The sequence below is a fragment of the Saccopteryx bilineata genome, chromosome 3 (genome assembly GCF_036850765.1).
Source record: "Saccopteryx bilineata isolate mSacBil1 chromosome 3, mSacBil1_pri_phased_curated, whole genome shotgun sequence".
NCBI lineage: Eukaryota > Metazoa > Chordata > Mammalia > Chiroptera > Emballonuridae > Saccopteryx > Saccopteryx bilineata.
Window position 1 is genome coordinate 300,881,899 of NC_089492.1, and position 26,768 is coordinate 300,908,666.

The following is a 26,768-nucleotide window of genomic DNA, read 5'->3' on the forward strand; positions in this document are numbered from 1 at the left end:
CATATGTAACTTTATTTTAGCTTATTTCTATACTGAACTCTAAGTGACCCCAGAACTTACTTTTTCTAAAACTCCCTACTTCAGTCCTTGGATCTATTTTTGCCACATTGCAAATGTGTCAGGGGTCATAAATCTTAGAATGTTTAGAAATGGGGTTTTTTTTAGGTATACAAAAATTTATTACTGTGTCTTCAGTCTTATGATCTTAGTGTTTAGAAATGTTTTTCCTTAAATTGATCATATAGAGAAACATAAAAAGTCAGTAAAATTTAATGAGCTTGTTATCAAAATTAATGATTGTGTTTTATTGCTTTTGTACCATGTTTCACTAGGCATCCCCTCTTGCAGGCTTTTTGCAATAAAGACTTCTTAATTTGACTATTTAATTGTGTGACAAATATCTGTTTCTCTCTGTTCCAATATAATAGTTTGAGATACAAGGACTCCCCTGTAAATCTCCACCTCTATTTTCAGGGTTTTAAAAGACAAGCTGTCTGAAAATAATTGATGTGATGAATAAACTCAGAAAATAACCAAGTCTTGGTGGAGTCTGTGTATTGTCTACACTAAGAAAACATTGGTCTCGAGCAGACACAAAGCTTGTCCGTGTGACTGAGGGTCTGCAGACCACAATTACCGCATCACCCTGGAACCAGAGGACAGTGTAGGGCTTTGTCTGCTCATGTGTTTTTTTATCCCCATTATTTTTTCTCAAAGTTCAGTCCTTCACACTCTTCAGTATCTTCACATCACACATCAGCCCTGTCAGGACCCCACTTTGAACTCTAGGACTGCAGAGAGAGAGAATTCTCACTGGTCCCTCCTAAACCTTTTGCCTGTGGTTCACATTCCAGGTGGCCAGTGTCACTGATGACCCCCCCTCATGATTCTTAGGGATGCACTGGACATAAGAGTCAAAGTCAATAATTTGGGGGCCAGGATTGAGCAGAGGCTAAAGATGAGTCCTGTCACCTGTGATCTTGGGATACAGCAAGTCCTTGGGTTGAGACCCGCATAAGAGTACGAGCTGGGAGAACCATAGTATCTGCAGGCCCCAATGGAAGATGCACATGTCCCTTGAGCCTGTCACGAAAAGAGACCTGCCACGTTCTTCTGGCATACATACTGGATTCCATGTGCTGGGGCAGGTAAGATCCACCCCCTTCAACAGATGGAAAGTGCCTGATGTGAACAGTGAGCTACAAGGCAGAAATACGTTCTCTCCTGAGGCCCCCACAAGGCTTTGGTAAACTGTGAGGGAGGGTACAGTATATACTCCCAAGGGAGAAGAGAGATCTGTATTAAAGAGGTTCATCACCTCACACCCCCCAGGTGTGGACTGTGCGGGGCTGCATTTGCCCAAGGACATCCCGTTCTCTTCTGCCTCTGAGGCAGAAGATTGGTTGGGGGCCCGGTGTCTCACATAACCTTAAGGGATTTCCAAATTTTCAGAAGAGAAAGATAAAGTAATAATTAAGTGGTTCACATAAAAGAGAAACATCTTTACTGGAGTTTCTCATCAAACCTACTCTGACCTGCACAATAACCTTCCACAATAAGTTTCTGGGTATCTACAAACTGTTTTCCATTTGAGTTCATGAGTAGTCACTCATACCAGATGGGTCAGCTGAGTATGAGCACAGTTATCTCAAACCTATTATATGTACACAGTCCATGATTAGATCTCTCACTGGAGCCCAATTCTCTTCACAGTAGGTTTCATGGGAAAAACATTTTCTCTTTTTGAAAAATTTTTAGCTTGACCAAGCAGTGGCACGGTAGATAGAGCATTGGACTGGAACGTGGGGGACCCAGGTTTGAAACCCGGAGGTCGCCAACTTGAGAGCGGGCTCATCTGGTTTCAGCAAGGCTCACCAACTTGATCTCAAGGTCGCTGGCTTGAGCAAGGGGTCACTTGGTCTGCTGTAACCCCCTCCTCCCTGGTCAAGGAATATATGGGAAAGCAATCAATGAACAATTAAGGTGCTGCAACAAAGAATTGATGCTTCTCATCTGTCACCCTTCTGGTCTGTCTCTTATCTGTCCGTCTCTCTGTCTCTCTCTCTGTCTCAAAAAAATATCCTGAAGATAGAGGTGGAGATTTAAAGAAGAGTACTTCTATCTCAAACAGTTGTGTTAATTGATGCCTGTTGGTACCATGTGTGAAGATATGGAAAAAGCAGAGGATGCCCAGCTCTGAGGGGGAGGGGGAGAAAAGAGAAGTCTCTCTTCCTGCACCTTTCCCTGGCTTTGATTCTAGGGCCCTGCAGAGTCCTGCTGGCACTAATGGGAACAGGCCCCCATCTGAAGGTAAAGAGGCCTCTCATTTTTGTGTCAGTGTGACAAAATCCACTGGGAATCTAAGTTGAAGTTAAGCTGGACCAACCCTCCTACAGATGTATCCCCTTGACAGAATATTCATACCTAGTTATAGCCTATAAAGGTGAAATATTTCTGTGTGAAAAAATGCCTTTCCTGTTATGAATGTAAAATTCTCTTTCGTAGGATGGAATATTTAAGTGCTTGAACCTTAGAATTATCATGATGTAATAAATCCTAATATTTCTAGGGTAGAAATAGCCACTGAACTCCACTTTCTAGAGTAAATTTTTCAGGGATTATTTTAAAGCTTCGCTAAATTGAAGCATTTCAAGTTTATGTTTTGTTTTTTTTAAGATTTTATTTATTCATTTTAGAGGAGAGAGATAGATAGATAGATAGAAAGAGAGAGAGAGAGAGAGAGAGGAGGGGAGGAGGAGCAGGAAGCACCAACTCCCATAAGTGCCTTGACCTTGACCAGGCAAGCCCAGGGTTTTGAACTGGCAACCTCAGCATTCCAGGTCGATGCTTTATCCACTGCACCACCACAGGTCAGGCTCAAGTTTATGTTTTAAATATTGAAAAACTGATTTCAAAATTTATATGAAAAAGCAAAAGAATTTAAGGAGCCAAAAAAATTCTTAAACAACAGTTGGAATGGAGGACTCATATGATCACATTTCAAATCTTACCATAAGTTTCCTGTAATAAAGAGACTTTGGGATTGGCTAATAGATAGACACATAGATGAACGTACTACAATAGAGATCTAGAAATAGACCCACACAAATACAGTTAACTGAGTTTTGACATTGGTGCCCAGACAAACCAAGAAAGGAAAGATACACTTTCTATCAAATGTTGCTAGAGAATTTGGATATTTAGGCTGTTTCAGGATTGCTAAATTTTATAAGATTCCAGTAAGCACTTTCCCTGAGTGGCCACACCATTATCATTACCATCACAAATGTGTGAGGGTTATGAGAACTCCACACCCATGTCAATAGTTGGCGTTTCTCCTTTTATACTTTAGTCATTCTGTGTATGTATTGGTACCATGCTGTGGATTAATGTCTACTGACAGATAAATTTTGGAGTTTAGGAACATTTGAAATGTGAATATACATTGTATATCAATATTTGCAATTTGCATGTTAGACTATGCTTTTTTCTATTTTTTTCTTTTGTCATTTTACAATTTTGTACATATTTCTTAAATGTTCTCAGTACCAATCCATTGTCTTATTTGGTATTAACTAATATCTTCTCCCACTGTGTCCCATTGTGTGGTTTTCTTTTTGCACACCGCTTGTGTTCATGAGGAATAGTTCTTAATTTTAGTGAATTCCAATTTAAAATTTATTTCACTAAGTTCAGGGTTTGGTATCTATTTAAAGAACCTATAATTCCACAGAGCTATAAAAGTATTATTCTACATTTTTGCTATGAAAACCATAGTTGTTTTTCTCTTCACATTTTAATCCATAGTTATCTCACATTGATTATTGTTAATGGTGTGAAGTAGGCCTGAAAGGTCACCTTGTTCCATAGACACACCCAGTGAAGAACCATATGATGGGAAAACCATGATTTCCTCACTGCACGGCAAGTGTCTGTCATGACTCAGGTGACTATGAGAATGGTCTTGAGTTTGGATTCCTGTTTCTGCTCCATTGCACAAAGTATCTCTGCTTTTTAGTTTCTCAAACTCTAACATCTCCATCTCCATCAGAATGTCTGGGTTCCTCTTTTCTCTATCTCAGGTAGTGTGAATTCTTATCAATTTGTAGGGGTGGCATTGGTATGACTGTGCTACAAATAAGGAAAATGTGACCTTGAGAAGAAATAGGCTTCTCACATGTTTTTCAATTATTTGTGATGTAGGGGTGCCACAATGATAGTAAAACTAGGGGTGTTTTACTGCCTTCTAACTAAACTCTGATGAATGTTAATTTTACCTGAATCTTGAAGAGTCTTCACAGTTTAAAGAGGTGAGCCACAACCAGCAATGCGGTGCTCTGAGGATGCAGAAATGACTCAAAGATTTATCCCCAGAAGATGGAGAGAGACCCTGCTGCTCACAGAAACATAAAGTCAGGTGGAAACTGTGAGAAGCAGAACCTGTGTTCCAGGGCCAGGAGGGAGATCGGAGCTTTCCTGTGGGAGCAGGGTGTACGGCACGGTCCTGCCAGGCTTGTCTTTCCTTACACTTTGTCTAACTATTTCTTAGGACACCCTGGTGTCTCCAGTCAATGAAAGATGGAAGGTGCCTTCACCCTTCACACACCATGGAAGTTGTCACATCTATCACCTTCCCTTTTCCAGTTTACCCTCCACAACAATCTTTCCAACTCTCTTTCAGAATCTTTAGGTCTACACCCTTATGGTGTTTCTGCTTTTATATTTTAGTTATTCTTTGTATGTATTGGTGCCAAACATTGGCTTCAACTCAGTGACCTTGGCTCAAGCCAGTGACCATGAGATTTTTTTTTTTTTTTTTGAGAGAGGTAGGTACAGTGAGGGACAGTAACATTGAGCTGTTCCTGTATGTGCCTTGACAGAGAAATCAGACTAGCAGCCTGCACACTCTGGGAAGATGTTCCAGAGCTTTCTCAGCAGTGATTAATTTTTATTGTTTGTTTTTTTTTTTAAGAGACAGAGAGAGGAAGGGAGAGAAAAGGGGAAAGAGAAAGGAAGCATGCGACCTGTGGTGGCGCAGTGGATAAAGCATCGACCTGGAAATGTTGAGGTCACCGGTTCGAAACCCTGGGCTTGCCTGGTCAAGGCACATATGGGAGTTGATGCTTCCCGCTCCTCCCCCCTTCTCTCCCCCTGTCTCTCTCTCCTCTCTCTCCCTCTCTGTCTCTCTCTCTCCCTCTCTCTCTCCTCTCTAAAATGAATAAATAAAAAAAAAGGAAGCATGCATTTATTGTTCCATTCAATTATGCAGTTTTTTTGTTTGCTTTCCATGTGTGACCTGACTCGGAATTAAATTTGTAACCTTGTTGTTTCAGGATGACACTCTTAACCTACTGAGCTAACTGGCCAGAGCCAATTTTGAAGTCTTTTATAATCTAAATATTTACATCTGTTTTATAATGAGAAAAGAGGAAGGCATATGTCAAAATTTTGCACAAATTGATTAGTCTTTTCTTTCTTGTAAATGTGTTTATTTCACTCCCCCATACATTTTATAAGCAACAAAACTTCCCATAAACAAAATAAATTCTTAGCTTTCACCGTAAATTGGCCTTTCCCCAAATGTTTTGAATTTGATAAAGTGTTTTACCTGCCCCGTATTTCTTTGCTGTGAACATGAGTGTTAGCTTTAAGTTGGCTCCTTTAGATCCAGAGCCCCTTTAAAGCTGAAATTCCCATCACCCAACTTCCCACTAGGGCTCAAAACAGAACATTCTCATCCTGCACTGTGAGGTTGTAGTTATTTTGCTTGATATTCTCTTACTGCCTTTCTGGCCTTCACTTTGAGACATAGCCAAAAGTTTACCTTTCCTGAAATGTCAGGGAAAGCTTACATTGGGGAGGGACCTGACCATTAAGGGAGTTTAATTCAGTATAGTTGTTTGTAAAAGCCTAGCCACAGGCTCAGAGATGCTAGGTCCCAGCTGTTCCTGGGACACTCCTGACCTCTTGGTTATCTTCAAATTTTTCCCAGGACACCAAAAAGGACCGCTCTCATTAACCTGTACTACCTCACAATGAACTTATGTTTCTGCAACAGAATTTCCTTCCTGCTCATTGTCAGGTCAGTGACCAGGCCACAAACTGTGATATGCTGATTTGAGCACGTCCAGGTGCAGGCAACCCCATGCCAGCAAATGCCTGCTGTAACCCCCATATCTAATGCTGCCTTCCACAGCTCAGGTCTGACACCCTTTGCCGGTCTTAGCCCACTTGAAATCAGGCACTTTTAAAATAAACTTTTCTTTTGAAACACACTAGCCTCATGTTTTTAGTTCATCTTGTGGTTTCTGCCTTTCATTGAGTGTGCACACTGAAATGTCTTTCATGCCAACATGGCTGATGGAAATACTACACAACACTGTATGATCTCTATCACCTGCATTCCACAGATCCCCAAATCTATTACCAATGTTATATAGTTTTTAAAAATATTTAGTAGCCTGACCTGTGGTGGTGCAGTGGATAAAGCGTCGACCTGGAATGCTGAGGTCACCGGTTCGAAACCCTGGGTTTGCCCAGTCAAGGCACATATGGGAGTTGATGCTTCCTGCTCCTCCCCCCCTTCTCTAAAATGAATAAATAAAGCCTTAAAAAATATTTGGTAACCAACACAAAATAATAATTTGACAAAAGCATTACATTGAACTTTCAGTCCTATCAGAATCAACCATAGATATTAAAACTATTATGTGTAATGTAAGTATATAATCAAGTTACAAATCTGTCAAAATAGTTCTTTGTTTTCACAACTGGAAAGAATCTCTTCTATTAAACCCAACATTTGCAATGAACTTGGAAAGTATTGATTCATTTCTTTTATATTTTATTTATTCATTTTAGAGAGGGGGAAAGAGAGAGACAGCAAAAGAGAAAGAATGGAAGGAGGAACAGGAAGTATGCACTCTAATATGTGCCTTGACCAGGCAAGCCCAGGGTTTTAAGCTGGCGGCCACAGCATTACCAGGTCAGTGCTTTATCCACTGAGCCACCACAGATCAGTCCAAGTCTTCATTAATAAAGAAACATCACAGTTGTACTAGTTATAGAAACAGTAGAAATATAATCAGTTTGGAAGGGCTTTCAGCAGGAAAAATTTTCGCACAGTATCAGGGATACCCAATGGGGAAAATAATATAATGAATAAGGTGATGTATGTAATCAAGACTCCATTACTAAAAAAAATTAAGCATCATCCAAAGAAAGTCTTCATTTTAAATGAAATTTGAATATAAACAAAGTTTATTATGTTTAGAGAAAGATACAGAAATCCCTTGATGTTCCATTTACTTATACATTCGTTGGTTGATTCTTCTAAGAGCCCTGATTCGGATTCAAACCCACAACTTTGGCATATTGGGAGGATGCTCTCCATTGAGCAACTTGGTCAGGGGTATCTAAGAAAAATCTTAAATGTGGGTATCAACGTTGTTATTCAACATTCAGTCCTTGTGGTGTCATCAAAATGTTCTTCAATGTTTTTATTGATTGATTCTAAGGCAAGGTGGGGATGGTGAGAGACATAAAAACATGGATTTGTGTTCATTTATACATTCATTGCTTGCTTCTTATATGTGCCCTGTTGGGGTTACCGCAACCTTCTTGTATCAGGATGACACCCTAACCAACTGAGCTCTGGGGGAAAAAATCTTACAAATTTTATGAGTAATGATATTTAAGCCTTACTAAATATTACCTTAGTCAAATTCAATGACCAAGAAAATGACTGCATTAGTGTGGAAAAAGGAAGGAGGAAAGCCGGGGACACTACCGTGTTGGCCCCTCCCACTTTCCTGCTGTCGTCACGCCTGACTTGTCAGTATTAAGGCCCCGCCCACTGCTTGAAGCTCTCAACCGGCGGTTTCACCCGCCCTGATTTAGAGGCACTGCGCACGCGCAGCTTCCTTTCAACGGGGAAGCGGCTCTAGCGAGGTAACACGGCGTCTTGAAAGAGTCTCCGGTTTAAACCTGACCCTCCCCGTCCCCAGTTCTGCACGCGGGGATCCTGAGAGTCGCTGCGGACTCCGAGAGCCCCGCTCCCGAGCCCCCAGCGGTGAGTGCGGAGTCCCGATGAGAGGCCCCGAGTCTGCCTGCTTCGCTGCCGGGTGGGGGCTCCGCGTCGGTTTCCGGGGAAACTCTGAGGCCGCCCCGCCTGTGTCCCCGCCGTCGGGCGTGGGACCCCCCTGCCGCGGGGCTTCCTGCCTCAAATCCGAGGGGGGCAGCCCCCCTCCCTCCGTGCTGTTTAAAGTCCCGGGAGACGGACAGTGTGCGCCCCTCCCCCCGCCCAGCCTCTCTCGGCCGTAGAGCCCGGACTGCCCCCCCTCCGGCCTGGGGACCTGCGGACCCCCTCCTGAGACCCCTCAAGGGGTCTTTAATAAGAGGCCCGGGTCCTGGAAGAGCACACTCTCCATGTGGCGGGGATTCGGGGCGAGAACTCGGGGTCCCCAGAAGAGCCCCCGGCCCCGCGCGGGGAGGGCTGTGTGGGAGCGGCGACAGCGAAGGGGCCCCGGGGACGCGCAGAGCGGGGCTGGGAGGGGTCAGGGGACGGAGAGAGACACGGGAGGGGAGGGGAGAGGTCAGTGAGGGGCCATGAAGAGACGGCCACGTGGGGGTGCGGGGGGACGGGACCCCGACGGGGAGAGTGACCGGGGAGAGGAGCGCGAGGGGAAGAAAGGGGAGAAACCCCGAGGAGAGGGAGGGGCCCGGAGAGAAGGGAGGGGGGCTGGGGAGCAGAAGTGGGGGCGCAGGACGAGGCATTTCAGAAGGAGGGAGAGGCTCAGAGGAGGAGAGCTGGGGGAGTGAGTAGGGACAGAAAGGGGGGCTTAGAGATGAGGCAGCAGAGGTACAAACAGCTCTGAGTCAGCCTGCGGGGGAGGGGGGGGAGGGAGGACAGGAGAAATGAATGGGCAGCAGGGAACACAGGCACGGGGAGAAGAGTATAACAGATGCACGGAGATTGAAGCACTCACAAGGATCACGGAGAAAGAGCAGGTTAAAGCAAAATAGGTTTTAAGAGTTTTGGGGGCTCTGGCTCCTTGGCTAATTGGTAGAGCGTTGGTCTCTCTAATGGGTGTCACAGTTGGTTTCAATTCCCAGACAGGGCACACAGGAGAAGTGATCTTCTGCTTGTTCACTCCTCCCTTTTTCCCTTCTCTCTCTTTCTCTGTCTTCCCCTTCTGCATTCCAGCCTTGGCTCAACTGGTTTGAGCACAGTGACCCCAGTGCTCAGGATGGCTTTGTGGAGCGGCCTTCTCAGGCACTAAAAATAATAGCTCCATTTGAGCATGTTCCCAAATGGGCAGAGCATCTTTCCCAATTTAGGCTGCCGGGTGGATCCTGGTCAGGATGCATGTGTGAGTCTGTCTCTGTATTTCACCTCCTCTCACTTGGAAAAGAGAAAGCAAAAAAGACTCACAAACAGCTGTAGGGACAGGAATAGAGAAATGGGGAGAAAGTATAGAGGACAGGAAGGGAAAGCACAGGACAGGACGACTGTGCATAGAAGCAGGGAAGAGACAAAAACAGATCCATAGACAGAAATACATAGAAGCAGAAAGAAGGGGAACCTGGGTCTGCTGAATGGGAGCCCATCGGGAGTGCATGATTAAATTCTGATACATGGACTTGTGGTTTTATAATCTATTTAACAGTTGCTTAATTGTTTTACTTTAAAAGATTTAAAAGAGAATTACAAATTTTCAGTTTCTAGGGCTTGTGCATTTTATGATCATCAGAGGGGTGAGACTTGACTATAGGTCATGGGTCTCTTCTCATTTCCTGGGATGGCAAGAGAGAGGGGACCTCGGACAAAAACTGTCAACCCATGATGCTTTTTCAAGGAATATAAAAAGAATTTGTCATTTTTGTTGTTAATTGGATTTTTACATGTATTATTCTGAAAAATTTATTAAATTTATTCCGAAAAATTTATTGAAATAAAGTTTAGTCTGTTGAATTTCTGCTTTCTTGAAGTAGTCTTTTTGTTTGTTGTTTTCTTCTTAAGTGAGAAGTGGGGAGGCAGAGAGACAGACCCTGCATGCGGCTACCCATCATGCCCCCTAGGGGTTGATGCTGTGCCCATCTTGGCCATTGCTCTGTTGCAACCAGACCGTTCTAGCGCCTGAGGCAGAGGCCATGGAGCCATCCTCAGTGCCCGGGCCAACTTTGCTCAAATGGAGCCTTTGCTGTGGGAGGGGAAGAAAGAGACAGAGAGAAAGGAAAGGGGGAAGGGTGGAGAAGCAGGTGGGCGCTTTTCCTGTGTGCCCTGGCCAGGAATCAAACCCGGGACTTCCACACACTGGGCTGATACTCGACTGCTGAGCCAACCGACCAGGGCCTGAAGTAGTCATTAACTTCTGAAATAAGCATTGGTGATACCTCATAACCAGCCCTGAATATTCTTTGCCTGATATGAGTCAATCTCAACTTTTTAAATATGATGCACATATTTTCATAGCTAATCATTTTTTCCATGTTTTCTACCTCAAAACCTATGTTCATAATTTTTTGGTTTTTTTAAAATAATTTATGTGATTTTCTGGAAAAGAAGAAGAAATTATGTCCAGGGAGCAGGTCCTTCTAGAAGTTCTAACTCCAAGATACCACAGTATCCAGAAGTCTGAGGGTGCTGTGTCTGATACCTGTCAACCAGTGCTGCAGAAAACAGCTCTGGGGGAGCAATGCAGGAACCGCAGGGACCTAGATAAAGATGCCGTATCCTGGGCCCCACTGCAGACCTGCAGAACCACAGCTTAGAGTGGAGCCCTCATCCCCAAGGGACCTGTGTGCTTATTTAAGCCAAACTGTCCCACCTGTTTTAGACTATATCAATTCAGGAGATTTAAGGAAGGACATCACCAGAGTCCTCCCCCTCAGACTTGGAGAGCTGCTCTGGGTAAAGCAGCATTGTTTTTTTGATGAGCTGCTTCAGGTGATTTTTTTTTTTTTTTTTTTTTTTTGTGTGTATTTTTCCGAAGCTGGAAACGGGGAGAGACAGACAGACAGACTCCCGCATGCGCCCAACCGGGATCCACCCGGCACGCCCACCAGGGGACGACGCTCTGCCCCTCCGGGGCGTCGCTCTGCCGCGACCAGAGCCACCCCAGCGCCTGGGGCAGAGGCCAAGGAGCCATCCCCAGCGCCTGGGCCATCCCTGCTCCAACGGAGCCCCGGCTGCGGGAGGGGAAGAGAGAGACAGAGGAAGGGGGGGGGGGTGGAGAAGCAAATGGGCGCCTCTCCCATGTGCCCCGGCCGGGAATCGGACCCGGTTCCCCTGCACGCCAGGCCGACGCTCCACTGCTGAGCCAACCGGCCAGGGCCGCTCCAGGTGATTCTAAGGGAAGTCCAGGGGTTAGCAGGAAGGTTCCAAGATTCATTTTTTTGTTTGTTTGTTTTTTAAATTTATTTATTCATTTTAGAGAGGAGAGGGAGAGAGAAAAGGGGGGAGGAGCTGGAAGCATCAACTCCCATATGTGCCTTGACCAGGCAAGCCCAGGGTATCGAACCGGCGTCCTCAGCGTTTCCAGGTCGACGCTTTATCCACTGTGCCACCACAGGTCAGGCTTGTTTGTTTGTTTTTTAAAAGATAAATTTTATTTAAAAGTCAGAGAAGTAGAAGTGGACTGTGGGGCAGCTGTGTTAGGCTTACTTGCTGGTAAACCGGCTGCAAGCACTTTGCTTGGTTAGTGCATAAGCACCTGGCAGGAGCACGTGTATATGGCCTATATAAGGCTATGAGTGCTTGCACTTGAGAGAGTTGGGGGGATTGTGAATGGCGAATTGCCTGCTCACCACTGTGAGTGGCCGTTTTGCTATTCATTTGCCTGAGAAGCAGTTTCCCCTGCCTGTGTGCTTCTCCACCGTTGTGAGACTATTAAATGGAATGGCCCAACACTTTCTGTCTCTGCAGTTTCTCTACTGTCTGCCCAAATCCAAAGTGGACCTGCCTGGTCTCGGCCACCAGCATTACATGAACTCAGGCAACAAGTTTCTGAAGCAAAACAGGACCTTGGAGCTTAGAATAGAGGAAGGCAAAGGTGAGTGGGGGGCATAGACATTCTCCAGAGAGAAGAGGGCGCCCAGGATGCGTTAGTGAGAGTGGGGAGCAGGGATGGTCAGGGGAGGTGACGGGGTGTTGTGTTGGGTTTGGATGTTCAGGAGAGCAGTGCCCGTTCTCATTGCTGTGAGAGTGTGTGGACGTCTGAGGGAGGACAGACAGGTGAAGACAGGAAAATAATACAGTGTGGTCTCCCTGCAGGAGCACTTTTGGCTGACTCCAGTGAGGAAGAGAGTGTGGTCTTTTCAGTATTTCCAGGTCCTTCTGTCTGTGACTGTGGTGCAAGTGGATAAAAAGTCTGTGTGGACACCTGTGGCAGCACATTCTCGAAATGCAGACTTGACTCGACAACATACTATCACCTGCAAAAACAAGCAGGAACAAGCAGGAGCAGGACCAGGACAGAATGGCTGCTTCTCAGGTAAGCGATGTGTCCTCAGAGACGGTGTTTGCTTTTCCTCCTAACTTCAGTGGATTTAGGACCTGAAATGTTTAATTCTCTACTTCTGAACTTACTGTCTAGTGTGGTTGTTTTTATTTACTTATTTTTTTTCTTAATTGTCAAGGTCACCATCTTATATACTTCTCTCCTTGTCCCAGAGCCTTCTGTGCCTTCTCTCCATCCCAGGCTCTCTGAAGACATGAATAATTCTCACCATGAATTAGTCATTTTCAAATACCAGTAGCATCCTCTTTGTAACAGATTAGCTTTCCAGTCCAATATCCTTATGGGGATGGTCAGAGGCTCGGGCATTAGTGAAGAAGAGAGTGTAGGCTGTAGTTTCATGTGGCTGCAGCGTCACCTCTCTGGGACAGGATTAAGGAAATGCACCTTCTACAGGTCAGAATAACTGAGGAAGTTCTGACAGAAAAGAGCAGCTAGAAGAGATTTACTCACTAGGTCAGGGATCGGGAACCTTTTTGGCTGAGAGAGCCATGAATGCCACATATTTTAAAATGTAATTCTGTGAGAGCCACACAATGACCCGTGTACATTACGCATTATCCAATAAAAATTTGGTGTTGTCCTGGAGGACAGCTGTGATTGGCTCCAGCCACCCGCAACCGTGAACATGAGCGGTAGGAAATGAATGGATTGTAATGCATGAGAATGTTTTATATTTTTAATGTTATTATTTTTTTTATTAAAAATTTGTCTGTGAGTGAGATGCAGTCATCAAAAGAGCCACATCTGGCTCGCGAGCCATAAGTTCCCAACCCCTGCGCTAGGTAGTTGAGAAGGACTTGCTATGTAAAGGGAGTATTAAAGAACAGATCATGCCTGACCTGTGGTGGTGCAGTGGATAAAGCATCGACCTGGAAATGCTGAGGTCGCCAGTTCGAAACCCTGGGCTTGCCTGGTCAAGGCACATATGGGAGTTGATGCTTCCAGCTCCTCCCCCCCTACTCTCTCTCTGTCTGTCCTCTCTCTCTCTCTCTCTGTCTCTCCCTCTCCTCTCTAAAAAATGAATAAATAAATAAATAATTAAAAAAATTAAAAAAAAAAGAACAGATCATGAGGGGTATGTGTGGATGGACATTTGCAAAAATTACTATTCTTTGTGATCATTTTCAGATAATTTACTTATTCATGTTGTTTGCCTACAATGTCACAGCTGATAGCTCTCCATGAATGTGTATAAAATTTTTCAAAGAAATTAGAGACGAAAATCAATAGCTCTAACTACTTTTTCTGTCATTATGGATGTTCTCACTACTGTGTTTATGAAAAACAGATATTGTCCACACTGATTCATGACATATAGGGAATCACAAAATAATCTTGATTTCATTATATTGTCTATCACTTTTATTTATTTATTTTTTTTTTTTTTATTATTATTTTTTTAATTTTTCTGAAGCTGGAAACTGGGAGGCAGTCAGACAGACTCCCGCATGCACCCGACCGGGATCCACCCAGCACGCCCATCAGGGGGCGATGCTCTGCCCATCCGGGGCGTGCTCTGTCGCGACCAGAGCCACTCTAGCGCCTGGGACAGAGGCCAAGGAGCCATCCCCAGCTCCCTGGCCATCTTTTGCTCCAATGGAGCCTCGGCTGCGGGAGGGGAAGAGAGAGACAGAGAGGAAGGAGAGGGGGAGGGGTGGAGAAGCAGATGGGCGCCTCTCCTGTGTGCCCTGGCTGGGAATTGAACCCAGGACCTCCACACGCCAGACCGACGCTCTACCACTGAGCCAACCGGCCAGGGCCTTGTCTATCACTTTTAAATTGTACCTAGTTTCCCTATGTGTGTCTTTGTGCATAACGGGTTAACTTTATTTCAGCTGGTTTTTCTTCTGTATAGAAACTCTGTAAAAGTTTGTGGTTTCTTATGAATATTGGCCTGTGTTCTTTTTAAAAAAAAAAATTGTAGATTATGTTTGAAGTAAAACTCAAGACATACCCTTCAATGTGTAATTCACAAAACAGTATTATAAAAAAATGAAGAATTATCTTCTTCTAAGACTACATATAGTAATTTTGTGGTTTCTATGCATCCTATTCTATGAGAACAAAAAATTCCGTTAAAATTTCAGCTCAAACTCACGTATGCATTTTTCCCCGTGTTTTCTTTCTCTGTGCTATTCAAAAGTATGGCACATGGACCAGAAACATTGGTGTCACTGGTAAATAGCTTATTATAAACATTTGGAAACACAGGTCCCATCCCAGAACTCCCAAATGAGAATCAGCATTTTTAGAACACTGCAGTTCACGGTTGTCCACGTCCAAATTTAAGAGGTACTTAAACTTCCAATTTAGCATGACTTTTTCAGTGAGAAATATATACAACTGTTTGTGAATGATACAGACACGACACTGACAAAATCGCATCGCCTGTGTTGATGCCTTAACATTAGTGACTGATTTCAGAGAGAGAGAGATAAATAAAACATGAATTTGCTGTTTCACTTATTTATGAATTCATTTGTTAATTCTTGTATGTGCCCTGACCAGGAATCAAACCCACAACATTGGCATGTCAGGAGAATTCTCTAGCCAACTGACCTACCAGGTCACGGTGATGCCTTAATTTGAAAATTTATCTTCTTGAAAAGTCAGGTCTGTGTAGTACATTTTTGGACATGTGTCATCCTTGTTACTCAAAGTTAGAAAATATATTAGAGAATATTACTATGTGAAAAAGAAAAAACCAAACAAAAGAAGACAAAATTTCTTTTTGAAAGAGAATATTGGTCCCTGACTAGGTAGTAGTGCAGTGCATAGAGCATCGACCAGGGACACTGGGAACCCAGATTCAAAGCCCTGAAGTCACCAGCTTGAACACGGATCACTGGTTTGAGCATGAGATCATAGTTACTACCCCATGGTTGCTTGCTTGAGCCCAGGATCAGTGGATCAACCTGAGCCACCTAGACAAGGCACTTAGGAGAAAGCAATCAGTGAACAACTAAAAGTGCCACAACTATGACTTGATGCTTCTCACCTATCTCCAACTTGTCTGTCCCTTTCTCTCTGTCTCTGTCTCTTTCTCACACACACACATACACAAATAATATATAGTTGGGTGAAAATGATCTTACCGGGTAATTTAGGATACTCCCCTACAACAAAATCACTTCTCCTAACCCTGTTTTTATCTTAGGTGGCATTATTATCTCAGACCATGAACCTTTGGTAATGTGTCTTTTCTTTCAGGGGACTTTGACCTTCAGGGATGTGGCTGTAGATTTCTCTCAGGAGGAGTGGGAATGCCTGGACCCAGCTCAGCGGAAACTGTACATGGATGTGATGTTGGAGAACTACAGGAACTTGGTCTCCCTGGGTGAGGATGACTTCCTTCCTGAGTTTATTTTCTACCTGCAGTGTTTTGTTTCCTTCATTAGGGGGAACATTACATGTGAGCTTCTGCCTTGCAGGGTAGGTTTTAGAGTTCTGCTGTCAGGGAACAAGTATGGGGGTTTGCTGGTATAGAAACAAAGGCTTCATGATGCACATTAATCAGAAGTCAGTGTTTGAAAACTTACGTGTTGTCTAGAACAACTAAGGTGCTATCAGAAACCAGTATCTTAGAATGTTATTTTCTAGAACATTGTAATATTTTACCATGTCTTCTCATCTGGGCAGAAAATATATTGGAAATTGGAGAATCTATATCAAAACTCATGTTCCTTATTTAAATAAGCATGTCTTGCTTTCTGTAAGTCAGTCATGGCCCTCTTTTTGGAGCAAGTGTAGGAGCGTTGGGATGTGAAAAAAAATGGTATCCTTCCACCCAGGTAGGTGGGATGAGGATGCAGATGACACAGGTGAGAGACCTAAAGGTCAGGGAGGAGGCCAGACCTTACAGTGTGGTTGGGAAGCTGCTGCAGTGGGAAGGGCTGTGAGAAGTGAGTTTACTTTTGTTGCTGTCATAGAGGGACAGCTGGACTTTTCAACACGTCCTGTCCTGCATTCTCTCTGGACCCTGATTTTGCTCCAGTGACCTCCATCATCACATTAGCAGTGTGGGCCAAAGTCCTCTTGGACTTTGAGGGCCACCATTATCTGGCTCCTCTTCCATTGCTGTGGGGACCTGGGAAACCTGTGCACATAGCTGAGGAATGTGTGCTAAGCTGTTTCTTTCTATTGTAGGAATTTATGAACAAAGTGGTTGAGATCCTGGAATTGAGTGCAGAAATTTCAGGAAACCTGGAAACAGTTGTCATGTTTATTATTTTTTGTTTTTTGTGTTTATTTTTGCAAAAGAGACAGAGAGAGGAATAGATAGGGACAGACAGACAGGAGGGAGAGAGATGAGAAGCATCAATTTTTTATTGTGGCACCTTAGTTGTTCATTGATTGCTGAGTGACCCCTTGCTCAAGCCAGCAACCATAGTGTCATGTTTATGATTTCATGCTCAGGTCAGTGATCCTGTGCTCTAGCTGGTGACCCCACATTCAAGCCATGACCCTGGTGTTTTGAACTTGGGTCTTCTGCAAACCAGTCTGATGCTCAATCCACTGCCCTACTACCTGGTCATAGAGATGTCATGTATTTTTTTGTTGGTGACAGAGCCAGAGAGAGACAAAGAGAGGGACAGATAGGGACAGGCAGACCAAAAGGGAGAGAGATGAGAAGCATCAGTTTTTTATTGTGGCACTTTAGTTGTTGTTCATTGATTACTTTCTCATATGTGTCTTGGGGGGGAGGGGCTACAGCAGACCGAGTGATCCCTTGCTCAAGCCAGCGACCTTGAGATCAAGCTGGTGAGCCTTGCTCAAACCAGATGAGCCCATGCACAAGCTTGGGAACTTGAGGTTTCGAGTTCTCTGGGTCCTCTGTGTCCCAGTCCGATGCTCTATCCACTGAGCTACCGTTTGGTCAAGCAAGATGTCATGTTTTCACGTGTTCTCATTTCTAATCCTGTGGAAGTTTCCCATGAGACCCTACAGAGTGTAGAGCACAAGACACCTCACCAAAGTGCAAAAATCTAATTCTCTGTTTCACTTCAAAATGGTTTGTTTTTTTTTTTTTGCTTAGTATGAACTATCATTAAATATTTGCAATCCACCTGACCTGTGGTGGCGCAGTGGATAAAAGTGTCGACCTGGAACACTGAGGTCACCGGTTCGAAACCCTGGGCTTGCCCAATCAAGGCACATATGGGAGTTGATGCTTGCTACTCCTCCCCCCTTCTCTCTCTGTCTCTCTCTCTATCTCTCTTCTCTAAAATGAATAAATAAATAAAAATAATTAAAAAAAAAAAAACACATGCAGGAAGATTTAGAAAAAAAAAAATTTGCAATCTGGGCCCTGGTCATTTGGCTTCCAGGTAGAGCATCAGCTGGGTTTGTTCATGTCCTGCGTTTAATTTTGGTCTGGGCATACATGGGAAGTGACCATCTGCTTTTCCACCCCTATCCTCCCTTCTCTCGCTTTTTTTTTTCATCTGGCAGTCATAGCTCAATTGGTTTGAGTGCATTGGCCCTGGGCACTGAGGATGGCTTTGTGGAGTCTCTGCCTCAGGTGCTAAAAGTAGCTCAGTTGCGAGCATTGGCCCTAACATGGGTGATGCTAGGTGGTTCGAAGTTGATGTGCATGCAGGAAGTCTGTCTATCTTTCTCTCTCACTTGCAAAGAAAAAAAAATTTCAGTTTCTATTTTCTAATTGACCATGTTAAAGTAATTTCATGTCGCTATGTATCTCATAGAGTTTTTCAGTAAGTTACTGCCACCAGCAACCTTAGAATATTGCCCAACAGGTAGGAAAGTGTCCACTGTTACCTGCTTTCGTCATCACTGTCATTCTGCAGTTCTCTTACACAGCTGAGAGCTGCCCGGGACTGTGTCCTTTTCTGTTTTCACTTTTTGATGAGATCTTTGTCATATTTGTGCATTTGGATTCACAAGTGCTGGTACAACATGCAGAGTTGTTCTACTTTGGTAAGAAGTGGGATACAGCATTATTGGGCACTTCATATTTAGGAAGCGGCTTTGTTCTTTAATTCAAGTTTACTTCAGGGAAAAACAATGATGAGGTTTTTTGTTTGCTTTCTCAGCATGTTCCTTTATATGGTGTACTTCAGAAGTCCCCAAACTATGGCCCGTGGGCCACATGCGGCCCCCTGAGGCCATTTATCTGGCCCCTGCAGCACTTCTGGAAGGGGCACCTCTTTCACTGGTGGTCAGTGAGAGGAGCACTGTATGTGGTGGCCCTCCAATGGTCTGAGGGACAGTGAACTGGCCCCCTGTGTAAAAAGTTTGGGGACCCCTGAATCTGAAATGTTTAAGAAAAGTTTTCAATTAGCAATAATCGCTCCTCAGATAAACTTCATTGGCTATGATACTGCCACTGTGCAAAGCTTAATCTGAAATGTTTAAAGAATAATCTTTATATTTGATAGCTTTCTAATGGTTTATTTAGAAAGAAAGGGTTTTGCTCTTTTCTGTGAAGTGGATAATAGCCTACATGTTTTTGTAGCATTAGCTGAAATATATATATTTAACCAGCAAAAAATCCTGTCATTTAAATATGTCTTTATTAAAATTGTACTTTATAGTTATTGTAGAATGATTTGAATGCATTGTCTAAGAAATGTTTCTGCTGTATAATACATGTCACCATGCAAAATGTTTGCTGTTTCAGGGTCCACTCATTTATCAAGTATAGTTATAAAATAGGATTTTTTGTCAGTTGAACTTTTATATAATCAGAATTCTAGGGATAGATTTTCTATTCTTTTGCATTTTCTTTTTTTCAGTATTATTTTGAACTAGTTTTGCTGTACCATATAGTGGTTAGACCTTCATATATTTTACAGAGTCTGAAAATATTACCCATGATATTTCCCAGACCTAGCATAGTTATTACAGTATTATCAATATTTACTATAGTCCCCATGCTGCACTTTATATCCCATGACCATTCTGTAACGACCAGTATGTTCTCAGTTGATTCATCTTTTTGACCCAGTCTTTCAACTCTCCTCCCCTCTTGTAACCATAAGTCTGTTCTATATATTTGAGTCTGTTTCTGGTTGTATATTCATGTATATATTTTTTTAGATTCTACATATAATTGACATGAAATGGTAGATGTCTTTCTCTCCCTGACTTATTGTACTTAGCACAATACCTTCTATGTGTGTCCATGCTTCTGCAAATGCTAAAGTTTCATTCTTTTTTTATAATTCATTTATTTCTTTACATTTATATTCACATTCTTGACATTTTTTTCCTTTTATTTAAGAGGACTTTTAAACTTTTTTTTTCTTCCACTTTTTTTTTTTTTTTTTTTTTTTTTTTTTTTGCATTTTTGCGAAGCTGGAAACGGGGAGGCAGTCAGACAGACTCCCGCATGCGCCCGACCGGGATCCACCCGGCATGCCCACCAGGGGGTGATGCTCTGCCCCTCTGGGGCGTCACTCTGTTGCATCCAGAGCCATCCTAGCGCCTGAGGCAGATGCCACAGAGCCATCCTCAGCGCGTGGGCCATCTTTGCTCCAATGGAGCCTCCGCTGAGGGAGGGGAAGAGAGAGACAGAGAGGAAGGAGAGGGGGAGGGGCGGAGAAGCAGATGGGCGCTTCCCCTGTGTGTCCTGGCCGGGAATTGAACCTGGGACTCCTGCACGCCAGGCCGACGCTCTACCACTGAACCAACTGGCCAGGGCCAAGAGGACTTTTTAACTTTTATTAATTAATTAATTTATTTAAAGGGAGAGAGACAGAACAGAAGTGAGAGAGATGAGCAGCATCAACTCATAGTTGCAGCACCTTAGTTGTTCACTGATTGCTTTCTCAAATGTGCCTTGTCCAGAGGGCTCTAGCTGAGATAGCAACCTTGGTCTCAAGCTATTGACCATGGGGTTTTGAACCTGGGTCCTTGGTGTCCCTCACTGATGCTATATCTACTGCACAACTGCCTGGTCAGTCCTGATGACTTTCCTCTTAAACTTTTGAGCCTGCATGCAAGCCAAATGACTTCATGCTCAGGCCAGAGACCTAGAGCTTTCAGACTTGAAATTTCAGCATCCCAGGTTGACAGTTTATCTGTGCACCACCCCTGGTGAGACTCTTTCTGTTTTTGATATCTGTCTTCGGTACTGCAGTCTCTGTGTGTTTGAACAATTTCTCACTTTATTTAAGTAGTCATTACAGTGTATTCACCTTGTACTGCCATTCTCTTGGCACTCTGTCACATGAAACAGAAACAGGTCTCTCAAGAAGCAGCAAACAGTTCATTAATCCAACATTACTGTCATCTCTGTCTCCCCTGAGAAGAACTGGGACTTGGGAGTTTTCTTACCATACAGTCATTGTGTACCAGGGTGTTTCAGCAGATACTGTCAGAAATGGAAGCAAGTTTTTATTTCTTTCTTTTGTGACTTTTCCTTATTGTTACCTTTTGTGGTCTTGCTTTGAACTCTTAACCTGCCTATGGAGTATTCGAAATTTAATTTTGTCAATAATGTGTGTTACCTACGTTCACCTTGTGCATAACGGTGAATATTAATTTTGTACCTTTCAGCTATGCCATCTGAATACAACCAGATTTTGTTTCAAAAGCCAGGAATGGAACATTTCTCCTCTAAAATAATACTGGTAAGATATGGAAAGTGTGGCTTTAATAATGTACACTTAATAAAAACCTTGGAATTTTAGGAAGACTGGTGAGAAGAAGGGATGTTAATACAGACAGATTTAACTTGAGGCAATTATTTTTTGTTTTTATTTATTTATTTAGAGAGTAGGTGGAGGAGAAAGAGAGAGAAAGAGACAGTGATGGATAGAATTATTGATTTTATTCTGTATGTGCCCTGACCAGAAAAATGAGATGGAAACTTTTGGATACTGGATGACGCTGTAACCAACGAAGTGTTTCAGCCACAGTGAACAGTTTTTATTTTTATTTTTTCAAATGTTTATTGCACTCTTGCCAGTTAGCTCAGTTGGTAATGGGCGTCATCCTGAAATGACAAGGTGGTGGACTCAGTCCCCATGAAGGACAAAGAGTGGACATCTGGGTGGAATAACAAATGAGTACTTTCCTTCTTCCTCCTCTCTCTCTCTCTCTTCCTCTCTCTCTGAATATAAAAAAAGAAATTAAACCCTGGCTGGAGAGGTCAGTTGGTTGGAGAGTTATCTCGCAGCATGGATGTTACCAGTTTGATATCCCAGTCAGGGCTCCTCAGGAGGGGCCTTGTGTTCCTGTCTCTCTTTCCCTGCCTTTCCCAAAAAAGAAAAAAAATTTAAAAATTTATTCCATTGAATCTAGAGGTAGAAATTGATCTGCTCCTGTATGTGCCCTGACCAGGAATTGAACCAGCTACCTCTGTGCTTCAGAATAATGCTCCAACCAACTGAGCTACCTGGCCAGGGCAGGACAATTACTTATAATTAAATCTTTGTTTTCTAAATAGATTAAAAATATTACACATTTGGGAAATTCCCTCTTTAGTCAGTTACATTGAATATCAATTGTTTTATAAAAATGAAGATGAAAAACTTTTTACTAATATGTATACTTGGAATGGAAATCTGGAAAGGTGGAAAGTTGTGTAATCTGTGGAGTAAATCATCATTTGACTTGTTTTAAATGTTGGTTTAAAATTTCAATCAATGGTTTCTAACAGATTTATGATACACATGTAAAATTTAAATGTGATCAATTTGGCAATGTCTTTAACAAGAAATCCTTATTCTTCCACCAAGAAATAATGTCCTTTTTCATTTCAATGTGTATAATTTTAATAAATGTGGAGCATATTTTATATAAAAATCATGGTTTAATAGGTATCACATAATGGTTATTAAGGAAAAGTGTATATGTTAAATAAAATTATGCCTTTTACTAAAAACCTTTCTATCTTCAATGATTACCAGAGTACACACAATGGAGACAGAAGTTATCAATGCAATGAACATTGGGAAATCTTTCACCAAGAATCAATTCCTAATCAAAATGAGAAAACTTCATTTCCAGGAAACCATTATAAACATGGAGAAGTGTTTAACCAAATGTCACATTCTAATATTCATCATGTTATTGATGTTGTGAAGAAAACTAATGAAAAAAATAAATGTGTCAAATCTTTTAAGCAATCTTCAAATCATACTGAAGATAAGAATATTCATACTGAGCAGGAAGCTTTCACTTACAATTCATGTAAGAGAGCTTTCAGTGAAATGTTCAATGTAAGTAGACTTAAAAAAGTCCATACTGGAGATAAACTTTATAAATATAAAGAATGTGGTAAAACATTTCATTGGCATTCAGGTCTTAATTTACATGAGAGAAATATTCACATCCACCTGAGACCTTATAAATGCAGAGAATGTGACAAAGCCTTTAGCCATTCCTCAACTCTTACTGTACATCAAAGAATTCACACAGGAGAGAAACCATACAAATGTAGAGAATGTGGCAAAGCCTTTAGAAGTTCTTCAATTCTTACAAAACATCAGAGAGTTCATACCGGTGAGAAGCCTTATAAATGTAGAGAATGTGGGAAAGCCTTTAGCCTTTCCTCAAACCTTACTCAACATAGTAGGCTTCATATTGGAGACAAGCCATATCAATGTAGAGAATGTGGCAAAACTTTTAGTATGTCATCTCACCTTACTCAACATCAGAGAATTCACACTGGAGAGAAGCCTTACAAATGTGAAGCATGTGGTAAAGACTTTACCTGCCGTTCAGGTCTTACTGCACATGAGGTAATTCATACTGGAGTGAAACCTTACCAATGCAGAGCATGTAGCAAAGCCTTTAGCCATTTCTCAACTCTCAGTATACATCAAAGAATTCACACAGGAGACAAACCATACCAATGTAGAGAATGTGGCAAAGCCTTCAAAAGTTCGTCAATTCTTACTAAACATCAGAGAGTTCATACTGGAGAGAAGCCCTATAAATGTAGAGAATGTGACAGAACCTTTAGCTTTTCCTCAAACCTTATTAAACATCAGAGACTTCATACTGGAGAAAAGCCATATAAATGTATAGAATGTGGGAAAGCCTTTAACCAGTTGACATTCCTTACTCAACATCAGAGAATTCATACAGGAGAGAAGCCTTACAAATGTGAAGCATGTGGAAAAGACTTTACCTGGCGTTCAGGTCTTACTGCACATGAGGTAATTCATAATGGAGCAAGAACTTACCAATCCAGACCAGGCAGTCGCACAGTGGAGAGATCTTACCAATGCAGAGAATGTGGCAAAGCCTTTAGCAAGTCATCACACCTTATTCAACATCAAAGAATTCATACTGGTGAGAAACCTTATAAATGTAAAGAATGTGGGAAAGCCTTTAGCTTTTCCTCAAACCTTACTCAACATCAGAGAGTTCACACAGGAGAGAAGCCCTATCAATGTAGAGAATGTGGCAAAGCCTTTAACTGCTCCTCAAACCTTACTCAACATCAGAGAATTCATACAGGAGAGAAGCCTTACAAATGTGAAGCATGTGGAAAAAACTTTACCTGCCGTTCAGGTCTTACTGCACATGAGGTAATTCATACTGGAGTGAGACCTTACAAATGCAGAGATTGTAGCAAAGCCTTTAACCAGTTCTCAACTCTTACTATACATCAAAGAATTCACACAGGAGACAAACCATACCAATGTAGAGAATGTGACAAAGCCTTTAGAAGTTCATCGATTCTTACTCAACATCAGAGAGTTCATACTGGAGAGAAGCCTTACAAATGAAGAGATTGTGGGAAGGTTTTTTTGTCAATCCTCAAACTTGACTCACCCTCAGAGAGTTCATACTGGACAGAAACCCTGTATTTGTAGTGTGTGTGGTAAAGATTCCTTTGCTTGACAGAGGAATCTTACTGCACATTTAAGAATTCATCTTCAAGAGAAGCCTTAAAAATATGGAGGTTGTGGCAAAACCTTTAATGACCACTCTCATCTTACTAAACAAGGGGATACATACCAGAGAGGTGCCTTGCAAATAAATATAAGGTATGTGGCAAAGATTTTTACCTGTGCTCAAAACTTGCTCAGCATTGCAGAATTCATGATGGAGAGAACCAGTCAAAATATCAGTAATTTGGCAAAACATTGAACCTTTGTTCAAGCCTCATTGAGCATCAGAGAATTTAGCAGGATAAATACAATATATATTCCAAAGTCTTTGTCCTCACTTATATCTTACTCAACATCTGATAATACTGGATAACTAACAGATATAAAGGACATGGGAAAGCTTTACACACTATGCAAACCTTACTCAACACTCCTGAGCAACAGAATTTCTCACAGTTCTGGGTTTTCACCTTGTATCACCCTTAGAAATGGTCTCTGCATAACTTACCAAAACCTCACTCTCGGTTATTTGCAACAGTCGGCCCTGCCACTCTGCTGGCACTCTGCCATGGCCTCCGTGATTAACTGCAGGCGTGCTGTGTATTTGCTCCAAGGCTTGTGGGTTATAAGCGTGTTTGTTTCCATCTTCCTTGTGGTCCCTCCAATATTACAGTGTTCTGCTTCACAAATTATAATAAAAAAAGTCCAATATGGTATAATTAGGAAGTTCTTGTTAATTTTTGAGCCTTATATATTATTTCACATATCCTTTTCCTGAGCCCAAATATACAAAATTTCATGGTTTCATACCTAAAAGCACAATAACTACATTAGTAACCTGAAGATGTAATGTAGATGTTCAAGGAGAGAGAAATAAATATGTGTGCACATCTTGAGGATAGGAAAATAATAATGCATCGACATAGGTAACTTAACAAAGCCCATGAATTACTAGCCAAGTAGAAATCTCTCTCACAGATTTATAATGGGAATGATTTTCTGTACATTCCATTTCCTTACATTTATTATTTTCCAAAACTCATGACTGTTTATTAGAGAAACTCACAATGCACTGATTTCTTTTACTTTCCTTTGTTTAATAAAAAAAAACCTACCATAGTTTTTCCTTGTTTCACTGATCATGGAATGTTGCTTATATGACTGGCTCAGAGATTTTAAAAATAACCAAAAACAGACTCACAGATACAGTGAACAAAGTGATGGCTGCCAGAGGGCAGGGCAGTTGGAAGACTGGGTCAAAAAAATAAAGCAACTTAGAAGACTACACTGGTAGTTACAGAACGGTCATGGGATGTAAAGTGCAACATGAGGACTATAGTAAACAATACTGTAGTAACTATGCTGGGTCCTGGAAATATCATGGGGAATACTTTTAGATTTTGTAAAGTATATTAAGTTCTAACCATTATCCTTTACATCAGAAACTATTGCAAAATAACACTGAGTGAAAAAAATGCAAACCAAGAACAGAAATTTATCTCCAGAATTTTGAATATTACATAAAAATTCCAGAGATAAAAAATTCTTCTATATAACTACAATTTATAACTGGGTGTTCCCTGAAACAGCAAAATGCTTGCCTCATGACATTATACAGCTGAAAAATTTCTTAAACAATTGTAGTCAAATCATTCAGAAATAACTGTCAAGTATAATTTTAATAAAGACATTTAAATGAGAAATTTTTTCTGGCTTAATATATTTCAGCTACTCTTGCAAAAACATGTAGGCTATAATCCACTTCTCACACACACACACACACACACACACACCCTTCATTTCTATTTATTACAGAGACAGTGAGTGAGTCAGAGAGAGGGATAGACAGGGACAGACAGACAGGAACGGAGAGAGATGAGAAGCATCAATCATTAGTTTTTCATTGCGCGTTGCAACACCTTAGTTGTTCATTGATTGCTTTCTCATATGTGCCTTGACCGCGGGCCTTCAGCAGACCGAGTAAACCCTTGCTTGAGCTAGCGACCTTGGGTCCAAGCTGGTGAGCTTTGCTCAAACCAGATGAGTCTGCACTCAAGCTGGCGACCTCGGGGTCTCGAACCTGGGTCCTTCCACATCCCAGTCCGACGCTCTATCCACTCCGCCACCTCCTGGTCAGGCACACCCTTCATTTCTAAATAAAGAAACTGAAAGGTTAAAGCTGTGGTGCTCAGTGTTAGGTTTAAGGAAGTGTGCTGTGGCTGCCAGAGTCTAACTCTTAGAAAAACAGGAACAGGGAAGTGCTGACAAGGTCCCTGTGAGGCCGAGAACAAAGAGTTTAGCACAAGGTTGGGCAAACATCCTGCATTCTATGAGTCAGAGACCCTTATCAGAAGTTTGTGTTTGAAATTCTCCACTGAGCTAAACCCTTCCCCTGTTGCTATGTTGCGCATGACCTCCCTAGCGAATAGCTAACTGC

At 42.2% G+C, this 26,768-nt stretch overlaps 1 protein-coding gene and 1 non-coding gene across 2 annotated transcripts in view; one reads left to right on the forward strand and one right to left on the reverse strand.

Moving 5' to 3' along the window:
• LOC136331947 (zinc finger protein 420-like) overlaps positions 1-26,768 on the forward strand; it is a 335,310-nt gene that overhangs the window by 273,659 nt on the left and 34,883 nt on the right. Inside the window, 3 exon segments of the mRNA XM_066271122.1 lie at positions 21,042-21,115; positions 22,397-24,244; positions 24,246-24,303. Coding sequence (XP_066127219.1) covers positions 21,042-21,115; positions 22,397-24,244; positions 24,246-24,303 — 1,980 coding nt within the window.
• Positions 18,744-18,879, reverse strand: LOC136332597 (U4 spliceosomal RNA). Its single transcript, XR_010730780.1, has one exon. It is a non-coding gene; the product is annotated as a U4 spliceosomal RNA (small nuclear RNA).